A 27792-nucleotide genomic window follows, 5' to 3' on the forward strand; every position below is an offset into this window, starting at 1 on the left:
TTTTGGCTCCCTGTCAGGAGATAATATAATCTTCCAATGCTACTAGCTGAAATGACTTGCTTTACTCAGGGGTTAGTAAGGATTATTAAGAGACCACTGCCTGCTTCTGGGTTGAACTGTCACCCAAAAGCCCTAACTTTTGCTACTCTTTAAATAGGAGCCAGCATGACTGCTTTACATAAGATCAAAAGTTCATCTCTTCTGTTATTAAATTACAACAACAGAACACATAATACAATAATACAAAATGTAAATCCAGGTGGACTTAAAGTTCATATGCAATTTAAAGTTACAAGTATGCAACTTCGTATGCGGTTTAAAGTTACAACTATTTTAAATTGCACACAAACTTTATGTCTACCCTGTATTACATATATTTTGTGCATTAATACTACATATTTAATACATAAAACATTTAATATTGAATATATTATGGATTAAATATATCAGATTATATTATAATAAAGTATAATATGGTAATAATATATTACTTTATTATAGCAATATGCTACATGACATACATACTATATATAATATATACTATTATATATAGGTGGACATACAGTTTGCATGCAATTTAGAATAGTTGTAAATTGTACATAATTTATGTCTACCCTGTATTACACAGTAATAATATATTAATGGCTTATAATCATTTTCATATATTTTCAGACCAAAAATTGCTGGGGCTTGAAAATATTAAAGAAAAAATAACAATAGTAATATTCTTGCTAACACACTAACTGAAAAGCACGAGGAATAAAATTTGGAAGTTGGGATGCATGAGCAGAAATGTAAGTGCCTGTGTATTACATGCCAGCTCTGCTGTTTCTTACCACCATGTCTCCTTTTTTCAGCTACTGGCTGGGCGCTGGCCTTTTGATCATAATGACTTTGGCGTTTTTCTCTGCAAGCTGTTCCCCTTTTTGCAGAAGTCCTCAGTGGGGATCACCGTCCTCAATCTCTGCGCTCTTAGTGTCGACAGGTAACATAATTCTTTCTCTTTGCTCTTGGGTTGGAGTTAGAAAAGTATTTTTTCAAAAACAGGAGAGGGCAGAGAGTTGTACCCCAGACAGTTGTTAATTGGTTTCAAATGAATTAAAATGTGAACGATCTGCCTTTACTGCTTAGAATTGCCTTACACATTTGCTGATTATTAGCCGCCTTTGGCTCAGGCAATATGTACCCCAAGCATTTTGCCAAAAATATTCACGTGGCACCCTTACGGTACCAAAGAAAAAAATGATCATATTGTATGGTATAAAATTTGTGAAAAGGAGACTCTACAATATGCAAATCCTGTATTTCAGCTGATAAATTTATCATGAGAAAAGTGAAGATACTGTTCACTTACATTTGCATTGATTATTTTAGCTGAATGGTAAGTATCTAATATTGTTAGCTCCTTCTTCCTTTTTTGAATGCCTGAAATGTCTTGTAATTTAAAAAAGAGGGCAACGACCAAAGTTCCCTTTGTCCAATTCTGAAAAGTACATCAGGTATCTCTGAGACTTTCCAGAATCCTCACACAAGGCTGTCCAGACTTTTCTAACGAAGCTTCTGAATTCTGTGAACTAGTAGATGGTATTTTTTCACCTTCTAATTTTCACAGCAGGAATTATAAAGAATGAAATTAGGAATTTTATAACACATTCTTTGGTTATAAAGTTGTGTTTGGTGTTTTTTCATATTTACTATAATCTGGCTAGATGCAGTAGCTCACACCTGTAATCCCAGCACTTTGGAAGGCCAAGGCAGGAGGATCATTTGAGCCCAGGAGCTCAAAATAAGCCTGAGCACACAGTGAGACCTCATCTCTACAGCATAATCTAAAAATTAGCCATGCATGGTGATACGTGCCTGTAGTCCAGCTACTCAAGAGGCTGAGACAAGATGATTGCTGGAGTCCAGAAGTTTGAGGCCGTAGTCAGGTGTGATTGTGCCACTGCACTCTAGCCTGGGTGACGAGGGAGACCCTGTCTCTAAAAAACAAATAAAACTTTTTTTAAAAATCTTACACAATTTGTATATGATGTCCTGTTTAGTTGATAAACATACAATTTAGAAGAGGTTTCCATAACTTATACCCTGACAATCACTTTATCAGAGAACCTGGGTCTCATCATCGTTGTTTCTTAAAGAACATTCAAATGTTTACAGTTATTCTGTTCTTTTTCATTTATAATTAATTCCTGAGACCAGAATTGTTATTGCTAAAACATAAAAATGTTCATTCAATTAGTAGCTGAAAATTATAATGGTGTCCTTATTATAAATTTATGGCTATAAAAACTACAAAACACAAAATAAATAGTTTGGTATTGTTATTAAAATAAATTTATTATGGAAATTAAAACACAAAAGAATCCCATCAGTAGTTTAGAACACAGTAGTACTTTGACAAAAAATGTTCCCACTCAATGGTAAACACAGAGATTAGAAATACTTTGATCATCTATTAGTAGTGATTTGTAGGAAATCAAATGACTTGTGATTAGTAGTGATTTGTAAGAAATCAAATTGACTCCTTAGTGATTTTTAGGAAAATGTGAGTCCATATGGATTACTTCTGCATCATACCAAATGCTATATACTGTTGCATAAAAACATATACCATAGGTGACTGACTACTATATAATTTCCACTCAACTAAATAGTAGAGTATGATACCTTGGGCTATTTCTCTAAAAAGCTGAGTAAGCAATTATGATCTGGATTTGATTCACAAACGAGTCCTCCCTCTGATGTTCCCACCCCCATCATCCCAATAGCATTGCTTCTTTCATCCACAGAGTTACACTATCTTAAAAATTAAAGGCTTTAAATTGTGTCTATTACATTGTTAATACAAATAAAATTTGTTGTATATTTATCAATTTTTCCTATATTTAAAAGCATAACCATGTGTACTCATTAAAATAGCTTAAATAATAGATTAAAATTTTAATTATGGGGAAAAATAAAAATTTTAATCATAATAGAACTTTAAAATCTATGTAAAGAAAAGAAATGAGAAAATAATCATGACTTTTAAAAAAAGAACAATGTATCTACACACATATTTTTCCTATAGTATATTTTTAAATGTTATAAAGCTGTTAAAAGTATTTAAAGCAATGTGGCCTAAATCAGTGAACACACTGACAAAGCAATGAGAAAACTTAGGCGTTGGAGTATGGAAGAATGTAATATAGGATAAAATCATCTTGAATATAATGGGGAAAGGAGAGATTCATCAATAAATATTGCTATTTAGCCATTTGGTAGAAGAGGCATGTTATCTCATGTTATCTTATCTCATGCTATATATTAATAATTGTATTATAATGATTATAATTTCTTGAGTATTAGTAAGTACCAGGCCCTGTTAAAGAATTTATAGAAATTAGTTTAACTGTGATAGGTACTATAATTAGCCCCATTCTACAAATAAGGAAGGTGAGGATGAAAGGGGTTAATCAAGTCCATGTGCCTGCTAAGTGTTGGAGCCAGTAATAAAATGTAGGCATTTTGCATTTTTAACCATTATACTCAAGCATATAAAAACTCAAACCATAAAGCAGTAGAAGAAAATAATGTCTTTTTGACCTCCAGAAAAATAAAACCTTATAAACTGAAAAAAAAAAAATGGTAGAAATTCTGAATAAAATCAAAAATGACAAATTCTGAATAAAATCAAAAAAGAGATAACAGTTAAAACATTCAGGTCAAATAGTCATAAGATTAAAAAACAAAGTAATAAGCTAGGCAAAATATTTGTCACTCCCACCACAGTCCTCCTAATACTTTTGTTCTGCCCCCTTTCCTTCCTTGGAGGAATCTCAGAGGACCATTGCTGAGCTTTAATCATTCCCAGTGTAAATTCTACCAGCACATGGGGCATGGGGGAAAGGTGGAGCAAGATAGGTCATTAATTCCTATTTCTGGTGTAGGGTTACCTCACCCATACTACCTCCTCTCCCCATCTCATGTTTAAAGAAGAAGGTATGCCTATAAGATGTCACTGACACTCTGGCCTGGGCAACAGAGCAAGACAATATAAAAAAAAGAAAGGAAGGAAGAAGGGAAGGAGGGAGGGAGGGAATGTTCCATCACAACAATCAGTTGCGTATCAAATGAAATGTGATTCCTAATTAAAGAAGGAAGGAAAGGGAAAGAATGTCAAAAATCTATTTCATTAAGATTTGGCCTGAGTTTTAGACCAAGAGATAACAAAATCTGTGGGATATAGGAAAAGTGGTCCTGAGAGGAAAATTCATGGACTTAAGTGCCCACATCCAAAAGACAGAAAGTTCACAAATCAACAATATAATGAATCATCTCAAGGAACTGGAAAAAGTAGAGCAAACCAATCCTAAACCCAGCAGAAGAAAAGAAATAACAATATTGGAGCAGAGCTAAATTAAATTGATAACAAAAGAATTACACAGAGGAGACAAAAAATTGTCTCTTTGAAAAGATTCTGAAATTGACAGGGTGCTTACCAGAAAAAGGAAAGAAAGGACTCTAATAATCTCAATCAGAAATGAAAAAGGAGAAATCACAGCTGATATCACAGAAATATAAAACATTATCTCTAAATTCTATAAAAATCTCCATGCTCTCATAAACTTGAAAACCTAGAGGATATAGACAAATTCTAGGAAACACACAACCTCTCTAGGTTCAATCAGGAACAAGTAGATTGTGCCTGTAGTCCAGCTAAATAAACCAGTATCAACTACTAAAATTGAAGCAGCAATAAATATCCTCTAAAACAAAAAGTCCCAGACCGGACAGTTTCACACCTGAATTTTACAAAAACTCTAAGAACTGGTATCTATACTGCAGAAACTATTCCATAACATTGTAATAGTCAAACTGAGAATCAAATCAAAGACACAATACCATTCACTATAGCAACAAAGAAAATAAAACTTAGGAAAATATTTAATTAAAGAGGCAAAAGACCCCTATAGGGAGAACCACAAAACACTGAGGAAGGAAATGCTGAGAATATAAACAAATAAAAAAACATATCATGCTCATGGATCGGCAGAATTAACACAGTTAAAATGTCTGTTCTTCGCAAAGTCATTTACAGATTCAATGCAATCTTCCTTATAATACCAACATTATTTTCTGCACATCTTCAAAAAAATAGTTCTATACTTCATAGGAAGCAGAAAAAGCTCCCAGATAGCCAATGCAACCTTATGCAATGAAAACAAATTGGGAGGCATCACATTACCAGACTTCATGCTCTACTACAAAGCTATAGTAACCAAAACAGCATGGTACTGGCATGAGACATAGACTTATTGATCAGAACAGAGAACCCAGATACGAAACAATCCTCATATTTGCACCAGATCTTTGACACAGCAGACAAAAACATATACTGGGGAAAATATTCCCTATTCAAGAAATGGTGCTGGGAAAATTGGATAACCACATATTGAAGACTGAAAAAGGATCTACTCCCTTACCACTCGCAAAATTCGCAATGGATAACAGTCTTAAACCTAAAGCATGAAACTGTGAAAAATTCTAAATGAAAGGAATGGAAAAACTCTTACAGATATTGGCCTAGGCAAAGAATTTATGAAGAAGACCCCAAAAGCAATCATAGAAACAATAAAAATAAGCAAATGGGGCCCAATCAAATTAAAAAGCTTCTGCGCAGCCAAGGACATGATCAATAGAGCAAACAGACAACATACAGAATGGGAGGAAATATATGCATGCTATACATGTGATAAAAGGCTGATAACCAGCATCTTCTACACAGAACTCATGCAAATCAGCAAAAAAATCCCATTAAAATGTGGGCAAAGACATGACAGAAACTTTTCAAATAAAGATATACTAATGCCCAACAAACACATGGTCAGCATCTCTGATCATCAGGGAAATGCAAATCAAAACCACAGTGAGATATCACCTAACACCAGTGACAATGGATTTTATGAAAAGCCCTGAAACAACAGATGCTGTCATGGATGTGGAGAAAAGGGAACATTTCTACACTGTTGGTGGAACTGCAAACTAACACAACCTCTGTGGAAAGTCGTATGGAGACACCTCAAAGAACTCAAAGTAGACCAACTATGTGATCCCACAATCCCACTATGAGGTAATTACCCAAAAGAAAAAAAAAGATATTTTATAAAAAAGACACTTGCACTCCAATGTTTATAGCAGCACAATTTATAATTGCAAAGATGTGCAAACAACCCAAGTGCTCACCAGTACATGAGGGGATTAATAAAATGTGGTATATGTATGCCACGGAGTACTACTCAGCCGTAAACAATAAAAAATAAAATGGTGATCTAGTATCTTTTGTAAAACCTGGATAGAATGGGAGAGCATTATTCTAAGTGAAGTATTGCAAGAACAGAAAAACAAACACCAGATGTACTCAATACTAAATTGGAAGTAACCTATCAACACTTACAAACACATGTGGAAGTAAAACTCAATGGAAATCAAGCAGGTGGGAAGAGGGAGGAGGGGGTGGGTTAATTCACACCTAATGGCGCAATGCATACTTATCTGGGTGAGGGGAACACTTAAAATTTGACTCAGACTGTACAAACTGACTCATGGAACCAAAACATTTGTACCCCTGTAATATTCTAAATATTTTTAAAAGTTGCCTGGTGAAGAAGGCTGTAGAAAGATAAAACTCTTTGAACAACTATTTGAGGCTGATACATAGTTAGATACTTGGAAAACTTGCAAAGATTTGTTAATAAGACAGCTTTGTTTTAAGTGCCTTAAATTCAAAAGTTGATGTCAGTTCTTCAATCCATCATTTTAAATGATTGCTCAGCAGGGTCTCTGATACTCTCAAAAGTTGATCCTAATTCAAGAAACAGTGAGGTGATTTTCTAAAAAACCTCATTTTTATTAGATTAGCCTTGGTTTCCCCTTATTCTTCTGGTGTCATGATTCTCTTCTGCTTCATAACAATAGTGGAGACGGGAGAAGCAGCTGAGCCAGAGGAGAGGAGCTGGGATCTGGACAAAGCTACACACTGGCTAGGGGAACTCAGGATCTCATTTTTGAGTCTGTTCCCTATAACACACAGTTACCATGCATTTTATCTTATTTCATCATCAAAATCAGGTGACTAACCATTTCTCTTTGAAAACTACCCTACAACTTAGCAGTTTAAAACAACAACCATTTTATCATATCTCGTCATGTTGTGGGTCAGGAATTTGGGCAATTCTGCTCCTTGTCATGTTAACTCGGGTTGTTGGTGAATTTCAGCTGGCACTGAGCTTTTCTCATAGGTCCCAGACTCACATGTTTGGCACCTTGACAGGGACAGCTGGAAGTCTGAGCTCAGCAGGGCCCTTCTCTCTCTCCTTGCAGTCTCAGGGCCTCCCAACATTTTTGCTCCAGGGGCCCCAGGCTCCAGTGTGGAAACTGCCATTCCTTTCAGAGGCCAGGCCTGGAACTGGCAAAGCATCTTTCTCCCTGTAATCAACTGATCAAAACAGTCACGGGCCAGCCCAGTTAGAGAATGTTAAAACATTTGCAGCTCTCTTAATCCACCACTCCTGGTTTCTCTTTAAAATTCGTCCTGCTGACATTTTGCCCTCAAACCTCAGTAAGGCAATTGATTTGTGGCATAAGAGGTATAAATGATAAGCAACCAGTACAAAAGGTCAAGTTTGCTGCTAATTAACAATATGCAGAGGTAAAGATAGAAGTGCCACTCTACCTTATAGAAGTGGAAAATCTGAAGAAAAAATAATAAATTCTAATGCAGGCAAGCATTCGTGGACAGGCACTTGCTAGAAACTCTTTTTTAAGGTAGTTGAGTACCTTTTTATTCCCTTGATCTTGTTTTCCCACCAAAGATAGTTTATCCAGGAAAACCAGAAAGAGAAAAAATGTAGGACTACAAACGTATTTATAGGCGTGTTATTCACAACTGTGAAACACTGGAAATGATGTGAACATAAAAGAAAGGTTTAAGTAAGTTATACCAAAAGCTTGTTTTACTGTGTTCTTGGCTGTGCAGAAGATTTTAGTTAAAAATCAGGCTATAACAAAGATATTTGTACCAGAATGTTTATTGCAGCCCAATTCATAATTGCTAAGTCATGGAAAAAGCCCAAGTGCCCATCAACCCACTAATGGATCGATAAATTGTGGCATATGTACACCATGGAATACAGCAGTCTTAAAGAAGGATGGAGACTTTACCTCTTTCATGTTTACATGGATGGAGCTGGAACATATTCTTCTTAGCAAAGTATCTCAAGAATGGAAGAAAAAGTATCCAATGTACTCAGACTTACTATGAAACTAATTTATAGCTTTCATATGAAAGCTATAACCCAATTATAGCCCAAGAATATGGAGAAAGGGGAAAGGGGAGGATGGGCAGAGGGAAGGTAATTGGTGGGACCACACCTATGGGTGTATCTTACAAGGGTACATGTGAAACTTACTAAATGTAGACTATAAATGTCTTAACACAATAACCAAGAAAATGTCAGGAAGGCTATGTTAACTAGTGTGATGAAAGTATTTAAATTATATATAAAACCAGGACATTGTACCCCATGACTGCATTAATGTACACAGCTATGATTTAATAAAAAAAAAATCTTGTTATACTGTGTAGCTATTAAATTGGTTAGTGCCATTCCCATGTAGAAACATGAGACAGTATTTTTTTCCTGCTTCAAGTAATTACTTTAATGTTGCCAGAGTAAATACTTTTTTTTTTTAATTTTATTGTTGGGGATTCATTGAGGGTACAATAAGCCAGGTTACACTGATTGCAATTGTTAGGTAAAGTCCCTCTTGCAATCATGTCTTGCCCCCATAAAGTGTGACACACACCAAGGCCCCATCCCCCTCCCTCCGTATTTTTTAATGTGAATAAAGCTAAAACTAAAATTGTAAGTGATATGATTATAGAATATATTCAGATAACGCCTATGAGAATAAAAATGGGCAAAGAATAAGAAAAACATAGATTTTGTTCAAGTGGTATCTTTTGGATTTATTTTATTTTATTATGTTTTAAAGTTCTTTTGAAGGGATTTCTTTATTTTTTTCTTCTTTTTTTTATTTTTACATATACGTGTGTTGATTAGGTTTCCATTTTTTTGCCTTCACAAAATTAAAAAGGCTTAAATTTTAACAACAACAACAATGTTTAAAATAAGGACTAGAAACAAAAACTTCGTAAAGAACGAATGAACATAAATACATTCAGAAAAGGAATTCAGACAATTGCTACATTCAGACAATTGCTACATCAAAATATTAAGCAATAATAATAATAATGCAAAGAAAGTTCTTTCAATAACAAAATTTTTAAAACTTAATGACTGTCCCAGACCATACCCTAAAGTTTCGATAAATGTGCATTAAATGCCTCTGAACTTGAAAACATGTAAAATCTATTTATAGACACACACAGTGGTAAACATCTTTATGTAAGTAAAATATATTTATGTAAAACATAAACATATAATTTATACTTTTATTTTGGTGTATCATGTGACAGGGTACATGGTGATGTCATGAGAAAGACACCCCTGGGAGTTGCAGTTCAGATCTCCAGTCCAGACTCCCTGTGGAGACCAGGGAACACGAGGGGGAGAAAAGATCAGCCCAAAGGTCCCTCCTTGTTTTTGAATTATTGATGCTGGGTTTCTAAAAGTATTAGCTTTTTATCTGTTTCCTAATTTAAAGCTAGATTGAAGAGTAGGAAAATGTTCAAAATGTAGTGTGCTATTGATTTGGGCCAATTGATAAGACAAATGCCCAATAACATGCATGGAAACAAGGAAAAGACTCTTCATCACCAGATATTTATTCAGCACCTGCTGTTCTAGGTATTGTGACCAACGTACAAATTGCCTGCCCTAAAGGAGCTTCTAAAGGAGGGGTGTACATAGACAATAAGCAAAATAAATAAATGAAACATTTGGTTGGTCACACTTACTAAGTGCTATGGAGAAAAATTAACTGGGGTGAGCGAAACAATTCTGGAGGGGGAGTTGGCAATTTTAAATTGTGTCTCTACGGAATGCTTCTATGAAAAGATACAATAAAGACGTACAGGATGTGAGGAAGCAGCTCTAGGGATACATGTGGGCACCTCCATGGGGGTGGGAAATCCTTGAGGGGGGCGATAAGCAGAGGGAGGACATGACCTGACTTAACAGGCTCACTCCAGTTGCTGTGTTCAAGGCAGGTTGTGGCAAGGCAAGGTACACACAGGGAGACCACTGAGGAAGCTATTGCAGTAATCAATACAATATGGTAACAGGTAAGATGGTGAAAATGGTTGCATTTGAATATATCTTGAAGGAAGACATTCCAAGAGTTGATAAAAGATCAGATGTATAATAAAAGAGGAATCTCCCAAGATTTGGGGCCTGAGATGATGCAGACAGGAGAAAGGACAGAATTAGAGGCAAAAAAGACCAGGAGTCTGCTGTGGGTATAGTTGAATGTCTGTTGATGTTCTAGTGGGGCTCTCAAGTAGGCAGGTGACTATATGAGTCTACAGTTAGAGGTGAGGTTCCAGGCTAAAGTCATAAATTTAGAAATTATCAGCATATAATTAAATGATACTAAAGCCATGAGGTGGAATGAGATCACCAAGAGAGAAAAGGCAGATGGGAGAGAAGGCCAAGGACTAAGCCGTAAGAGAAATCTTATGCTAAGAACTAAAGGAGAGGGCAGGGTCCAGCCAAGGAAGTAAGTCAGAAGAAAACCAGGGGAATGTGGTGGAAGCCAAGTGAAGAAAGCAGTTCAAAGGCGAGGGGTTATTTCTGGAACATGAGTGTTGATGATTGAATCTATCTACACTTGCAGATTTTCTATGCCAAGTGTTTATAACAACACCTAGTAAGAAGAGCATATTTGTGTATGAATATGTGGGGTCCTTATACTCCATGTAGAAATTGGTTTTAAAACATCCAGTATTTCATATTTTCCATACCTTTCCCACCTCCATCATAAAAAATGATGGTTTTTCATTCCTTTTGTAATTGTTTTCTTCGTATCTCATGGAGATGTTATCAAGAGTAGTGTGATTACCAACGGAAACTATTCTCATTCTCAGTGATGTGAGTTAATGAAAGAGCAGACTGATTATGAATCATTTGCTAAACTAGACACTAAAAATTACGTCTACTTATCTGTATAAAAATGTTGAATTTACATTGGATTATATGCGTATGATATTCTGGGAACTTGTGGCACATTGTGCAATGAAGCTGGTCTGTGAACATATTCACCGTAAGAACATGCGGACCACATTTTCTTGCTTAATCCACATTTCACCCGAAATCCTGGCTAAGAAATCTGGCTTTCTTACTCTCTGGTGCAATAGGGGTGTTTCATTTAAATCACTTTCCTGGTAACTGACCTGAGGAAAAGCGAGGAGAAATAGATGTAACTCAGTTGACAGCCTTGGGATGAAGACATCCTCCCTCCACGCCTTTTAGCTTCTACTAGGACATCAGGCTGCCAGTCTAATAAGGCCACAAAGAAAAGTAAACAGAAATGAAAAGAAAAATAAACAGCAGTCTTTATCCCACTGGAAATGGCCATAAATTTTAAAATGCAATCTTGGCTATATCGTAAAAGGATTTTTGTTGGTCTGTTTGCATAGCTGTATTTTCTCCCATTCTGAACTAATCTGGACCTTTTCCTTTTTTTAGAGACTTTTATTGTACACCAATCTTAGTTACCCTAAAAATCTTTTGCAAAACAGTTCTCCAGCAAATGAGGCTATATATATGCCATGTGGCATCATCATAAAATACCCAAATCGTAGTTTCTAATCTACAGGCAATTCTGGGGAAGAATGAGGCAACGTAATTCTTAGGGGTTGGATTCCCACAGATGTACTGAGTGATATTCTGAGACAGTAGGGATGGGGCTCACTCGGTCAATATGGGTAGCTTGTACGTTCCTTTGGCTTTATTGATTTATCACTGCATTAAATTGTATGTCCTGCAAACCCATATGCACCTGTCTCCAATGCTTTAGTATGTTTTACAGCCTTATTCTGGCACTATCTAAAAAACTATAAAAAGAAAATGTTTCTTTTCCATTACAACAGCAACAAAAATTTCAAGAATGAGGGCACAAAAATACCATACCACACCACAAGTCTCTTCTTAATAGTAAATCTAAAAGCAGTTAGCATCAGACCATCACATCAGATCAAAGAGCATAGAGTTTCTAAACCAAACCTTCTTTATACTTAACATTTAAATATAATGACTAGCTGGGAGTGGTAGCTCACACCAGTAACCCTAGCACTCTGGGAGGCTGAGAAGGGTGGATCCCCTAAGCTCAGGAGTTGGAGGCCAGCCTCAGCTACAGCGAGATCCTGTCTCTACTAAAAATAGAAACACTAGCCACGTATTGTAGTCCCAGCTGCTACGGAGGCTGAGTCAGGAAGATTGCCTGAGCCCAGGAGTTTGAGGTTGCTGTCAGGTATGACACCACGATACTCTACCCAGGGGGACAGAGTGAAACTTTGTCTCAAAAACAAACAAAGAACAACAAATAAATAAATAAATAAATAAATGTGATTATTATCATAAAAATAAAGTAAAAGATAAGGTAAGTGTAATTTCTTACTGCCAGATAATTTTTTGGTTAATTGTGCAGGTATACCCTATATGCTATATGACCTTTTCCTAGACTATAAACCTTAAAGATTAGGAACTAAAGTATCTTTAAGTTTTATCTCCTCCAGCACAGGACCATAATGGGAGCCGTTTACCAGGAATATCATTTATTTACCAAAACAGTCACCTGGCACAAATTCCCCGTGATCATATTTTGAGGGTAGAGGCAAGGTGGAAACAGTGGAATATCCATGGTCACTATTCACAGAGTGTCTAGGCTCACTTCATAAATAATATTTCAAGTTTTCTTTTTTAAGATATAAAAAAGGAACGGGATATCATTATAAAAAGTACCAGCTGCTTTCACTACCTCTCCCATCATGCAGTTTTTCCCCGAGCTTAAAACACATAGACACAACAGTCTGCTGCTGCCACATTCTAAATTCTCTTGAGATGTCACTGGAACCCAGATAAAGGCCTCAGACTCAGGCCTGCCAGGTGACTGATCTCAAAATGGGTGGAATTCTTTTTTTTATTTGGTTTCCACTTTTCGCCTTCACAAAACTAAAAAGGCTTAAAATTTAATAACAATAACCATGTTTAAGATAAGGACTAGAAACAAAAAACTCGTAAAGAACGAACAAAGATAAATACATTCAAAAAAGAAATCAGACAATTGCTGCAACGAAATAATAATAATGCAAAAAAAGTAACATTCACATTGTCAGATAAAAGTATGTCTAGCATAGAATGCTTTGACTCCGAGGTTCAGTATAGAGTCATCAGTTAACTTCTTTTTTTCTTCCAAAGTCTCAAAAAATAGACATCTAATATTTATAAATAAAAATAGAAGATAATTTCAAAAAAAAGATCATGCCAAATCTTACAGACAATAGAAAAAGAATACTTCAAAATCCTTCTACTTCATCTGAATATACCTTATATTAAAATTAGAAAAAATATATTATTATAAAGGGAAATTACAAATGATATATTTCATTTATAAATGAGGATGCGATATCCTAAACAACATATTAACAAGTTGAATTTAAAATTAATGTTCAAATAATGTACTTTGGTCAAAATTAAATCCAATTTATGTCAGAATTAGTCACTGTTTTCTTTTCTTTCTTTTTTCTTTTCCTTTTCCTCACCCTTTCCCTCCTTCTCTCTCTCTCTCTGCTCTCCCCTTCCCCCATGCCCCACCATGTCATCAGTTGTCATTAATTGTCCTCATATCAAAGTTGAATACATAGGATTCATGCTTCTCCATTCCTGTGATGCTTCACTAAGAATAATGTGGAATTTGTCATTTCCCCACTTGGTTTCTCATGCCACAATTCCCAGAAAATGCTTTAAAAGCTAATACTTGGCCAAGAGAAGGAGCATCCTAGCATTTATAATTTGTGTTTAATTGAGATAAATTTGAAATTTGCAACAACTTGGTACCATTATCCCCCACCCTTTATTTTTTTCAGGTACAGAGCAGTTGCCTCCTGGAGTCGTGTTCAGGGCATTGGGATCCCCTTGGTCACTGCCATTGAAATTGTCTCCATCTGGATCCTGTCCTTCATCCTGGCCATCCCTGAGGCAATCGGCTTTGTCATGGTGCCTTTTGAATACAGGGGGGAACAGCACAAAACCTGTATGCTCAATGCCACATCAGAATTCATGAAGGTACGAATAGTTTAAAAGGAATTAATTGGGAGGGAAGGAGGTCTTCAGCTGTACACCATCATCTTAAGACTTGTTGATACCTTCCCAATGCCAAGCGTGCATCACTCGTTCAAATATTCTTCAGGTGCATGGAAAGTGGATGTTAAACCAGCGTCTGGCTTCTTAAATGGGACAACTATTTTGCTTTTCACTCTTGCATTATAGCAGAACTCTAGACATCTAGACCCAATTGCTCTGCACCAAACAACTGAGAATTATGAAGCAAATTTACTAAGAAAGAGGGACTACATGTGTATGTTTATAGTAGCTATTTGTTTTTGTAATAACGAATACCAGCAAAACAATTCCCATATGATGGATATGCCGGTGTTTATTTTATGTCACTCAGAGAAATGCACATTACTCACTCACATTTTTTAAAGACGGATTTAGTAATTCAAAGCAGAGAATAGTACTTACATGTGATTATGTTAGTATAGATTCTATGTCTATTATGCAAGTAAGATAAAATTACAGAACTTTTTGAAAGAATGTTTTGGTTTAACAAATTCAGTTGTTTTTTCACTACATTTAATCACGTAACTGTTTTGGGAAACCTGTTTCAAATGCAGGCTTCCTTGGCAAAACTAGTTACCTATGGACCAAGGGAGAAAACCAAAAGGATAACTATTTCTCTTAAATCAGCATAATTTAGTGCTTTGATGTATGTTTCACGCAGTTCAGATTCCACATGTAATTGTTTATAGACATCTCAAGGTATGTTTTCCTAACTTAGAAAACTCACAAAATTAGTGGTTTTATGGTGGGCCAGTTATCCTGTTTGGAAATTGTTCTTTTAAAAGCAAAAGTGCTCATAAAAACTGCCAAACTGGCAACCTTAAAATTGAGGTCTTCTGTTTTATCAACTGACATTTTTCTCAAGCCAATCTCCATAGTAAAAAACAAAGCAGATAGTAGGAGATTATCAGAATTTGGACAGTATGAACAAGCAATCTAAATATTCCAGACTGAAATGTCAGAGGAAAACAGTCAATATAAGAAAGATTTTACTAATAATCATTGGAACTGGACAGAATGAAATGGGTGAGGCTGGGCTCGGTAGCTCACACTCTGGGAGGCCAAGGAAGGTGGATTGTTTGAGCTCAGGAGTTCAAGACCAGCCTGATCAAGAGCAAGACCCTGTCTATTCTAAAAACAGAAAAATTAGCAGGGCATTGTGGCGGGTGCCTGTGGTCCCAGCTACTTGGGAGACTGAGGCAAGAGGATGACTTGAGCCCAAGAGTTTGAGGTTGCTGTGAGCTATGACACCACAGCACTCTACCCAGGGCAACAGAGTGAGACTCCGTCTCAAAAAAAAAAAAAAGAAAGAAAGAAAGAAAAGAAAAGAAATGAGTTATTTCATAAAAGATTGAGCCTCTTTTACAGAAGTATTCAAGTAAAGCGAGGATACCCTTCGGGCCTGGTGGCCTACGGCATTGTAAAAGAGGGTATGCATTGATCTGGTAATTTTTTAGAGTTCATACCAAGTGTAAAGTCTGTTCTTTTTCCCTATATTTATTCTCCTCTTTTTTCCATTGTTTGCTCCTCAACTTTGGCCTCCCCACCCTTGCTGATGATGTCAGTTCAAAACAAAGGCATGACCCCTTTCTGTGCAGGGCTTTGCCATGGAGGGGTCAGCTTCCAGAACCTCTGCAGCCACTTCTGGGTCATGTATATCCAGCCAGCAGTGCCCCAGGAAGAGGAGGGTATGAAAGAGTGAAGGCTGGGTGCTCAAAAGGAGGGTTTGTGTTGCAATGTAAAAGGGAGAGACATAGAGACCTCCTGATCTTGTTTTTAAGTTCAGGGCTAAAAATCTTTCTGCAGTATGATGGGGACAGGAAAATGTTTGTGTATGCAGATTAGAATAAATCAACTCCTTTGGGAGTTTGCACTTAACCTGAGGATAGAATTCAGGGATCTGTGAACTTGGATAGGAAAGAAATGTCACGCTTATTTTCACTAAGTTCTAACTGAATTTATCATTTCCTTCAATTACGAATGTTGCCAACAAACTGTAATAGTATTTAATGGTACCATGACTTTTTCATTAACAAAAATAGCAAACATTTTTGTGCCACATAACACTTGTATTATCTAGAAATATCATTTACCCTCATCACTACCAGGGCATTCTGGTATGTATTAGAATCACCATTAGGTTTATTTGTTAATAAACACCTAAATACTATATTGGAATTTTATTTTTAAGAATTTGATAGCTATGTTTCAATATAAGTGGTTTCCATTACAATTTTACATATTTTATTTTATGCATGTAAATGTATCATTCTCAGAAAATATTATATTCACCAGACTTCCAAAGGCGTCTGTTACATAAAAATAGTTAAGAATGCCTACCGCAAACTTTTTTGTTTTCAGGAACCACTTTTAGAACATTTTAATAGTCATAAATGTAGCCCACTGGGCCTCTTTCTATATTCAGAAACTGTCCAATTCTTCACCGAGCAGCATGATTATTTTTTAACTGTGGGAACCAAGACCTTACAGGAGGCTGTATTGTCCTTAGTAAATAAACAATCTCAGGAAAAATTATAAGGAAAGAAAAAGCATTTCTTCCCAAGCTGGTCATTATTTAGTGGGAAGCAGAATTCAGATATCATTTTCCAACTTCTGTTTTATCTGATATTGAGTTTTTTTCTTTAAAAAGACATAAATAGTGTACACAAATCCTGCCCACAGGGAGATAATGCTAAATATGCCTTCAGATAAAGTATGTTGCCTCAATAGTTTCCAGGTGGCAAGAATAAAAGAAGGAGAAAGAATACGGTTATTGATGGCTTACACTGGCTGGCTCTGGGGTCACATAGCAGGCATACCAGGCAAAGGGTTAACCCCCATTAACCAAAGCCGCACAGATAAGCTATTCATAACCTTGGCTGTTTCCCAGCGAGATGCTCACCGTAAGTACTCTTTAACTCTCAAAAGCAAACCAGGCACAACAAAATTTGAGACTTGTCATAAATAAAGATAAACATATTTATTCTTCGTATCTCAAAATCATGTTTTATGAGCTTTGGAAAGAAGTTGTTTTCATTGATTCGGGCTCTTCTGTGGTGTCATTGAAACCAACTTCAGTTTATATAAAGTATCTGCATCAGGATAATTTTTTTTAAGCAGTTTTTTTTTTTTAGGTTAATGTGAGGGTCCAAACAACTAGGTTACAATGTTTGCATCTGTAGGTAGAGTCCCTCTTGTAGTTAGGCGTGCGGTGTACCCTTACCTTGTGCCCATTAAGTGGGAGCGCACCCTTCCCCCTCCCTTCTCCCCTCTACCCCTTCCTTTGGTCCCTCTCCCCACAACTTCAATTGAATTGTTTTTCTCTTATGTGGGCGCAAATAGTTTTTTCGTGTGCTATTTAGAAAGCCAGGATAATTGCTGGAGTTTCAAATTTAATTGATTTTGAGCACCACCCTGAAACCCACGGCTGCCAACTAGACAGCATGAATTTACAGACAGATCTGCAAGTCTAGAGATTTGGAAGCTATCAGAGGCACTGCACAGTTAGTGTGCATTCATAAGCTCTTCCCTTTTCTTCTCTTTTCTTCACTTGACAGTTCTACCAACACGCAAAGGACTGGTGGCTGTTTGGATTCTATTTCTGCATGCCCCTGGTGTGCACCGCAATCTTCTACACCCTCATGACCTGTGAGATGTTAAACAGAAGGAACGGCAGCTTGAGAATTGCCCTCAGTGAACATCTTAAACAGGTAAATCCCATACTCAGGAAAACCTGGACAGAACTGGGTAGTAGGCCTACAAAAACTGCCTTAAAGCAGATTTGACTTGGTTTCCTAAAAATAAAAATACAGTCTTGTAACTGTTTTCTTCATAGTCAGTGTATCAGGAATTTCCTTATGAAATGAAGAGTTTGCCTGAGAAACAGGTGGTCCTGGAGGTTAGGCCCAAACATAGAGGCATTCTATCCCTTTTCTTATCCACATGTGTCTGTGTGGGTCCGTACATTGAATTGGGCTTGGAACTTGTTTCAGGTCAAGAAGAAGCAAGCATATGACTTTCTTTCCAGGAAGGCTCTTATAGTCTTGTTGAAACAAAACACAAACCATGGAACAACTGGAAATTAGAATCTCAGGTATAGTAAAAGTAGCCTGGACTATAAAAAGCCAGGCAGGGTATGGGATGGAATCATGGAGAAACTGTTCATGATGAGGGAGACTGAACCTGGCCTTGGAGGACAAATGAGATTTGATGGGAAGAAAACAACAGAGGACATTTCAGGTGGAGAGTGGAGTCTAGTTAGAACGTGGACTGGGCACCGTGCATTTAGTGAGTGGGAAGAGGAAGATGAACCCCACTGGAGCCAGGGCTAAGGTAAGACTTATGAGAGGCGACGGGTCATGTACATTAGGAAGGTAAGATGTTAGAGGGGCCAAAGTTCTAGAAGGAATGTGAACAAGTCAAGGCTACTCTTCCGGGAAGAAATAGAACAGATAAAGCTGTGTGGGCTTGAGAGGGTAACATGTGACTCACTTGTTGGCTCGGTGACCTTGGGCAAATTGCTTAATCTCTCTAAACTTCTAGTTTCTCATAAAATGTATGTAACAATATGTCACGGGGACTACTGACAGCAGGTAAGGTGCCTAACTAGGACCCAGCCCCTAGTACGCATTCAGCAAATGTTAATTTAGATTAATTCTATGACTCAAACTGGCACCGCAGGTGAGCTCTCAGCCACAATGGAGAAATCTACAAGGATGTCCAGCCTCACCAAAAGTTAATGGGAGTCGTTGATGGAGTCTGTAAATCTGCCCGTGTATTATAATCACCATGAGAAAGCGTCACTCTTCATCACAGCTCTTTTCAACTACTGAGCTTTAGCTCTTCATCTGTAAATTAAACATGAATCAATGTTATTATGAGAATCAAAGGAATTAATATGCATGTGTGTCTTTGTAAAATCTAACATGACATACAAACGGTAGCTATTATCTTTTATTAACATTTAGCAGGAAAATTACATCAGGAACTTTAGTATGACTTTGTTCAGGTATAAATGCTTCAAATACTCCAGATGTCAACGTGTTAAGCAAATATTATCATTCATTCTTGCAGCGAAGGCAATTAGTTAGAATAGATTTGTGGAAAAGAGTGTTTGAAAATACAGATTTTTGCATCAGCACCATGGTTGAGCCTGTTTGAGCTTTGAGTGGTACCTGTGTGAAAATAATCAAATAGCAAGCAATTGGGAACAATAATAAGACGTCACTTCACATTCACATAGCATTTTTTAAGTTTTTTAAAGAGCATTTACCTGTCTTTTTATTTGATTCCTCCAGAGTGATTCTTCCCACCCTGTGAGATAAGAACAGATAGTATCCTTATTATACAGGTGGTTGAGATATTTTCTCAATCAAACAGAGATTAGAACTCAAGACTTGGTACCCATCCTATAGATGTGCCCTCTGGTCAGACTCAAAGCTGTAGTAGGTCCTATCCACAGAAGAGCAGGTGAGACCATGGGAGAGCTACCACGGAGCAGAAATTCTGGTCACCCTTTGGCTAATATTCTATGGGGCTCAGGGTCTTGATTCTTGCTTGATTGTCTTTGATTTCTCTTCATTATACTGATAACAGCTTTATCAATCAGGGGTGATGTTTGGGTGCTGGTAGTAGAAACCCCAGAATAACAAATCTCCAAGAAGGGTTTCATCTTTCTCCCACAGCAAAAAAGTTCAGAGGCTGTTTGTTCAGTGGTCAAGGAACTGAGAGGCCAGGTGTCTGCTCTTTGGCTTATCTTGCCTTCAGTCTTGGAAAACAGCAATACCAGAGACTCTCTCTCTCTTTTTTTTTTTTTTTGACAGAGTCTCACTCTCTTGCACCTGGGCTAGAGGACAGTGGCTTCTTCATAGCTCACTACAGCCTAAAACTCCTGCCCTCAAGCGATCTTCCTGCCTCAGCCTCCCAAATAGCTGGGACAACAGGTGCCCACCATGACACCTGCTAATTCGTTTTCCATTTATGATAGAGAAGGGGGTCTCCCTTGTACTCAGGCTGGGAGGCGCTCTGCTGTTATAACTGATTTCTGGGCAGCAAGAAGTGTGTATGCACCAAGGAGTATCCCTCACTGTTAAGAAGCTTTTTCAGAAACCCACACAACAATGTCTACTTCATCTAACTGGTTGGAACTGGGTCACGTGGCCCTGTGTATGATTAGGCCAGGCCTTCCTGCTGCCATAACAAACGAGGAAAGAAGACAGGAGAATGGCTGTTGTTAAGCAAATATCAACTGCCATGGTAATGTGTTAATATTACCTTTTAAAAGGCTTGTCCTCTTTGAGTGTATGCTCAGGGAAGGTAACCTCTCCCCCAGGACACTCCTGAGTTTTCTATTTTTCTGGGAACATTGTTTTTCTGTGTACACAAAATGACCCCTTAAGAAGATCCCTGCAAATTAAAATGCTTTATTTCTTCCCTCAATCACTACTCTGATGCTATATTCCAGCTAGCTCAGTAACTATGAAAGATTAAAGAACTCCCAATTCAATTGCATCTCGGCCTTCTGGCTAAGATCAAGTGTACAGACCTCCCAATTCTTTGGGCTACTCTAGCAATTTGTGACAACTGCCCCAGAATCTTTTTGAATGGCTCAAATCAAGAGGCTTATTTGCCTTCCCGGAGGTAATGTTACATGCTTCAGGCTGAACCAGCATAGCCCTTCTAAACCCTGTTTTCAATCGGTTTTATTTTGACGTTAACTGATTCCAGTTACAGAAAAGTTACATTTTATGTTCCTAGGCAGGCTTCTAAGTGCAGGCAGTATATACTCAAGCGTAAGGCACACAAATGAATGGTTGCAGATTATTCCTGACCCAGGGTTTTTCTGACTCTGAGCAGACTCAAAGACATGCCAACTTCCAGTGGAAGTCAGTCCAGGGGCAGTCAGCATGCTCCAGTTTTTCTAACCATCACTACTGATAATGCTTTACTCTCATCCTTCAGTCTCCAAACAATATATCTTTGGAAACTACATGTTGTTAATAAAAGAATTTAAAAGCCAAAAATATCCTGAGGCTAGCTGTCTTTAAGACCAGGAAAAGATAACTAAGAAAATGCCAGGAAGGCTATGTTAACCAGTGTGATGAAAATGTGTCAAACAGTCTATAAAACCAGTGTATGGTGCCCCATGATCGCATTAATGTACACAGCTATGATTTAATTTAAAAAAAAAAAAAAAGACCAGGAAAAGGAGAAAACATGTTGCCCTTTTTTTCTCTTTTCTGTTTCCTGCTCTTATTCTGTTTTCCAAAGGTCTGTATGGATTTATCCATTCATGTTATATCCAGTCATCTTGCCTGCTATGACATCATTAATGCTGGTTAGTTACCTGTTATTAAGCTCTGAGCTTATCTTCCCCTTGTGATTCACACCCCACCCACCTGCACACAGACACACACACGCAGACTTGGTGTCACTGCTGGCTCACCTCCAGCCAGTTCCCACCTCTCTTCTGGCCTATAAACTTAGTCCTGCACTAAAAGTCCTGACTTAAGGATAATAAAAGGTATCCATGTAATAAAAACATTTGTATCTCCTTAATATTTTGAAATTTTAAAAAAGAAACCCTTTGTCCTGGCCCTAATAACCAACCTGAGGCCACCGTCCTTCCTGTCAGCTGCCCACAAGTATCCTTAGCAACTCCTTGATTAGAAAGTGGGACTTGGAATCTTTGAGTGATGGAGGCAGCCTAGGACAGGCCGTTCTCTCGGCTCTTTCCTTATTTTTTTCCATATCTTGTACCTCCTTATTCCTTCATCTGGTATAAAAACACTACACTTACTGGACTTCTTTTTTTGTCTCACTTTCCTTTAGCGTCGAGAAGTGGCAAAAACAGTTTTCTGCTTGGTTGTAATTTTTGCTCTCTGCTGGTTCCCTCTTCATTTAAGCCGTATTTTGAAGAAAACCGTGTATAATGAGATGGACAAGAACCGATGCGAATTACTTAGGTACGATCCTATGTACTCGTTAGGAAATGGGAGTTTCTCTGATTTTCACATTTATAATACTGATGCTTTTACAAAATTATCTAGTTTACATTCTCATTAGCCCTGAAAATTGAAATTGCCAAGTTGATTTTTTTTTTTAGCTGACACAACCACATAACTAATCCCAAAACTTATGCAAGCCACGTCTCTAATCTTGCCGCTCCTCTCCTGAGGCTATGCACGAGGGTTTGAGCTAACCAAGAGGTTGATATATCCATAGCCATCCTGCAAAATTGAAACTGCCATTTAAACAAGCACTTTTTACAAAATTCTAACTGCCATGTATAAGAAATGGCTTCTGGGCAAGAAAAATGCTTATTCTAAGAATAAATGCTAGTTAGCAGATTTTTTTAAGCAATACGTTCTAATTGTTGCCCCCTCTTTTCTTTTGCTCCAGTTTCTTGCTGCTTATGGATTACATCGGTATTAACTTGGCAACCATGAATTCATGTATAAACCCAATAGCTCTATATTTTGTGAGCAAGAAATTTAAAAATTGTTTCCAGGTAAGATGATTTTGCAAGCCTTTTTGAAAGACAACCAAGTGAGTATATTAAGTAGCAAACAGACATGGCCTATTCCAGCTGTAACTTACTTCGATGGACTCTACCTGTTTTTAGTAGAAAAGCGAAAATCGTATTTCATTACTCAGAAAGAGGGTCCGACTGTCAGCATAACAGAAAACCAGTATCTAGTCAGATAATGATATGTGCGGAGGTTGCAGTTAAAAAGACTAACTTAATTACATGTCAGTTTAGTAACATCCTTTCAAAGGAAATTCTCACATGTGAGCACCAGGCCACACAGAGTATAGGAAACCTATTCACGCCTAGACGTTAACTGTAGTCTCAACGAGATGTAAACTCTATTGCTAAGAAGTCCTCACTAAATGCTATTCAGTAGTATATATAGTAATAGCCTCTCCATGGAAAGTAAATGCTTGTTGCTCTGGAAATCTGAACTAATAGTATTCATTCAAAACCAATTTCTGTCTGTTTTCCAACAGCTAAGCCACTCTTGTCCCCCAAAAGCTCTAGGTATGTCTTAATGATGTGTCATTTTTCCAGTTCCTAGAAAGATTTTAGCATAGACACCCCTAGCTGGATTGTATTACCTCTGACCAGGCTGTTTCACTTGAGTTCATAGCGTATGGGAGAAAGAGTAGGGGAGAGGCCCAGGGGGCCGGCTCTGGAAGCAAACAACCTCCACTGACACCACAGGCCTTCTCCTGCTACCCATCGAGCCCAGGCCCACCTCGCACACCCCCTGCTTCCTCAGTTTCCTCATCTGTACAATCAGATGATCACAGTATCACTCATAAGGAGCGTTCAACGGGTTAGAATGTATAAAACGCTGGAAATGACAAATGCTCGATATTATCAGGGATGGAATAGAGAGGAAAACACAGCGCCTGCCCTCGTGGAATCTGCAGTCTAAAAGGAGACAAACACATATTAACCAAAGAATTGTACAAATGGATGAAATTTGGTGTGGATGTTTTTGCTGCCATATTTTTGAGGTCTCCTTGAAGATGTTTACCAGTCACAAGCATTCTGCCCAAAATGGACAGACTTGACATGTAGCCTATGACTAATATGTGATATAAACTGGAATTAATATCACTTACTAATTTACATATTCATTGGGGGAGGAAAAATAGAGGTACCAATATCATATATTAAACACATTTTTGATGAATCTTCCTTAAAAGGTAGCCTACCCAAGTGAAGGAGCCCAGTCAAGACAGCCCTGGGTTCTAATTCCAATTTTGCCTCTTTTTCTTTTTTTAATTTTTATTTTTATTTTTTACATATACATGTGTTAATTAGGTTTCCTTTTTTTTTTTTTTGCCTTCACAAAATTAAAAAGATTCAAAATCCAATAACAATAACAATGTTTAAGATAAGGATTAGAGACAAAAACCAACTAGAGAATTGGTTTCTAATCCAATTTTGCCTCTTTTGATCCTCTCTGGGCCTCGCTGGCCTCATTCATAAAAGCAGGGAACCAGCACCTTGTACTGAGGACTGTTGCGAGGATCATCTGAGCTACCTGCTGCAGAGAGCCTTTCACCCCCACACCTTAGCCGAGGTGGTAGAGAACCCTCCCTCCAACCAGCACTGCCTTCACTTCACACTTGGCAAAGAGAATTCAAATGAGAATTACATGTTACATGAATGCAAATGAGAAGCAAGGGGCCAGGAACAGTGGCTCACACCTATAATCCTGTCTCTCTGGGAGGCCGAGCTGAGTGATCCTTTGAGCTCAGGAGTTCAGACAAGCATTCAAGCAAGAGTGAAACCCTGTCTCTACTAAAAACAAAAACTAGCCAGGTGTTATGGCAGGCGCCTGTACTCCCAGCTACTCGGGAGGCTAAGGCAGGAGGATCCCTTGAACCCAAAAGTTTGAGGTTGCTGTGAACAATGATGCCACAACACTCTACCAAGGGTGACAGAGTGAGATTCTGTCTCAAAAATAAATAAATAAGAAACAAAGGACCCGTTTTTCTGCACTGGAGTGGGCAGCTTAACACCTGCCTGGAGATGAGAGGCTCCCACACTAGATGACCACTAAGCTCAGTGTCCTCAATGGCGTGTGGTACCCACCCCCTGCCGGCAGCTGGGAAGGGGCTGGTGGGCTCACGTTAACACAAGTGTATTCCTTCTCCCAGTCATGCCTCTGCTGCTGCTGTTACCAGTCCAAAAGTCTGATGACCTCCGTCCCCATGAACGGAACAAGCATCCAGTGGAAAAACCACGACCAAAACAACCACAACACGGAGCGAAGCAGCCACAAGGACAGTATCAACTGAGCCTGCAGGTGCGTGCACTGGTTCCTCTCGGCCCTGTGGGAGGAGGAGATCACACAGCAGCTGCATCTCCAGAAACCTCTTCTCCAATCCTTCCTCCCCAACTCAGTAGAGAAGAAATGCTTTTCCAAAACAGCAGAGGATGGACTGGTTGATACCCAGTCTGGAAATCTTCCTTCTGTGATTTATCCAATTTTCATATCCTGCATGTCATATTCAGCATTTTAAAAAATGGTGGGAGCTGGAGGAGAATGGAGACTGTTAGATGCACCAAGGAGGATATTTACTACATTTGCATGAAAATAGAGTTTTCAGATACATCCAGGACTGGCTTTCATGGCAGTTCTGTCAAAGTTCAATGAGAATTGGTCACTACAGAACTTTAGAAATGATGACAAGATTTTCCATGTTTTAAGTGATTTGTTTTTGGCCTAACACGATATGGGGTAAGCCAGTTTTATTTGAAATATCATTCAGTGCCAGTATTTTTTAACTGCATGATAGCCTGAAAATGATGATTTGAGCTTATATACACATATTTTGCGAAAAGAAAAAACATTATTCAGGTGTATGTTTAAGTGACTTTCTCATGTCACTTTTTTTTTTTTGAAGAAAGTAGTTTGATCAAAACTTCTATTTTTAAAACATAAATTCTAAAGCTGCAACAAATATTGTCCCTTAGAGCACAGGCTGGTGTCCACATTTAACAGCCCTTACTGAAAGAATTTTTAAGATCTTGTAGTTTCTTTTTTAATGGTGTTTTGTTACAGGAGATCTCAAATATATTTTTTGTTGTTGTTAAATTGAAAAATGACACTTGGATCAAATAGTTCTTTTTCAGAAGCTCAATCTTTTTGTAATGTAAGTTTTTGTGTAAATTCAGTAGGATGTACCAAAATTTAAAGGAATGTGTCACCTCACTATGCCTGAGACTTTCCGTGCAATATACAAAAGTCTAAAGCATATCTAGGAGAAAAAGACTGAATATTCTTAGGTTTGGAAATGTTCATTGAGTTTTTTGTGATTGTAACATGTGTATGTACATACATGTATATATATTATACATACCATCTCTTATTCTCTTAACTTTTCCTAAAATCTTAGCTGGCAGTAATACTTCTCCACATAAGAAGCATAATTGCAAAGTGATGAACTTTTCATGTCTGTGAAATATAGTTACTCCAAAATGTCATCATGAATTCATGGTTCTTCACTCCTCTGGGTATTTGTTATGGACCTAACTCCCCACCCCGCCCCTCACGTCTCACATGGTCATCATTTCAAAAGGGCCTACAGTGATTTTTGCTGGGCATTTTCCTAGATGTTTACAGACTGTGAGCACAGCAGAAAATCCTTTACTGGTGTGTGTGTGTGATGTGGATGTGTGTAAATAATGGTAGATTTCTTTTAGCCAATTTTTCTGTGATAGTCCCTGTTGAATGTGTTTGTGTGTGTGCAGCCACACATGATGTCTTCTTTGCTGGTTTGTATAGCTTTAATCTAATCTAATAATAATGCCCTGTAGTTGTGCCGAAGCACATACTCTGAGTGGAATTCACATGATGGTTCATCGTGACAACGCACCTCAGTTTCAACCAATAAGAAGGTTCTGTATTCATAAATCTGGAGACCATGTTACTATCACAAATGGGAGGTGAGCAGCACCATGAGAGGGGATGAGCCATGGTTGGTGGGTTTGATAAAGCATTATTTGGAATCGTATTAGTTCCTGTGCTGGAGCAGAGGTCATTACACTTTCAAGGATTATATTGTCCTAAACCTCAACTTCATGCGGTGATGAAATTGACAAGTTGGCAGATGTGTCTGTCTGACTTCACCAGACAGATTGCTGATGATGCATTAGCTAAGCTCATTTGCTGAGCCACAGTTGAGCCCAGTCACAGGTAAAATAACGTCAGGTTCCAGTTGCTCGAATCGCAGGGCTGAGAAATACTGCTCCTTGGTGTGTTAGCAGTCAAGCCTTCTATTCCACTGGTGCCTCAGATGCAGTGATACATGCCTATAATATAAGCCATAGGTTCACACCATTTTGTTTAGACAGTTGTCTTTTTGTTAAGATGCTTTGTTTCTTTCATATTAAAAGTTTGCATTTTATAAATTCAGAGAGTCATAGATTTCTGAAGGCTTCAGGTGCATTTTGTTTATGGACTGGTAAGTAACTGTGGCTTACAAGTAGGAATATTTCCAAATCCTACATTTACCGCATCTTTCCAACAGGTAATGTTGTAGAAATGAGCCAGAAGCCACGGCCCTGAGATGGCACTGGCCCATAAGGATAAAATAAACGTTTACAGAAGCCTTGCAAACGTCTCTTCATTTTTATAGAGTTCTTCATCGAAAATATTTGTTACAGAATGCCTGTTGCAAACGCCTCCTTAGTATATCCGGGAAAGCAATTTCACATTCACACAGACCCTCTCTGACTCTATCTCTACCCTCAGTCCACCTGCTGTGTTGTACTGTGTACTTCTGTGCACCAGGCCGCCTTGAGATAATTGAGAATGTAGCAACAAAGTCCCTGGTCTCAGGGAGGGTACATTCTACTTGGGCAATAAACAATTACAGCCAATAAACTATATGTCGGGTGGATGGTTGGAGGAAGACACTCACA

At 37.9% G+C, this 27792-nt stretch overlaps 1 protein-coding gene across 1 annotated transcript in view; it reads left to right on the top strand.

Annotated features, from left to right (window-relative positions):
• EDNRA (endothelin receptor type A) overlaps nucleotides 1–27483 on the top strand; it is a 74025-nt gene extending 46542 nt beyond the window's left edge. Inside the window, exons 3-8 of the mRNA XM_053582305.1 lie at nucleotides 858–985; nucleotides 14093–14291; nucleotides 17906–18058; nucleotides 22179–22312; nucleotides 22749–22857; nucleotides 25023–27483. Of these exons, the coding sequence (XP_053438280.1) occupies nucleotides 858–985; nucleotides 14093–14291; nucleotides 17906–18058; nucleotides 22179–22312; nucleotides 22749–22857; nucleotides 25023–25163 (864 nt within the window). The 3' untranslated portion in view covers nucleotides 25164–27483. The remainder of the gene's footprint in view (nucleotides 1–857; nucleotides 986–14092; nucleotides 14292–17905; nucleotides 18059–22178; nucleotides 22313–22748; nucleotides 22858–25022) is intronic.
• The last annotated feature ends 309 nt before the right edge of the window (nucleotides 27484–27792 follow it).

The sequence above is a fragment of the Nycticebus coucang genome, chromosome 1, assembly GCF_027406575.1.
Source record: "Nycticebus coucang isolate mNycCou1 chromosome 1, mNycCou1.pri, whole genome shotgun sequence".
In the NCBI taxonomy this organism is placed as follows: Eukaryota; Metazoa; Chordata; class Mammalia; order Primates; family Lorisidae; genus Nycticebus; species Nycticebus coucang.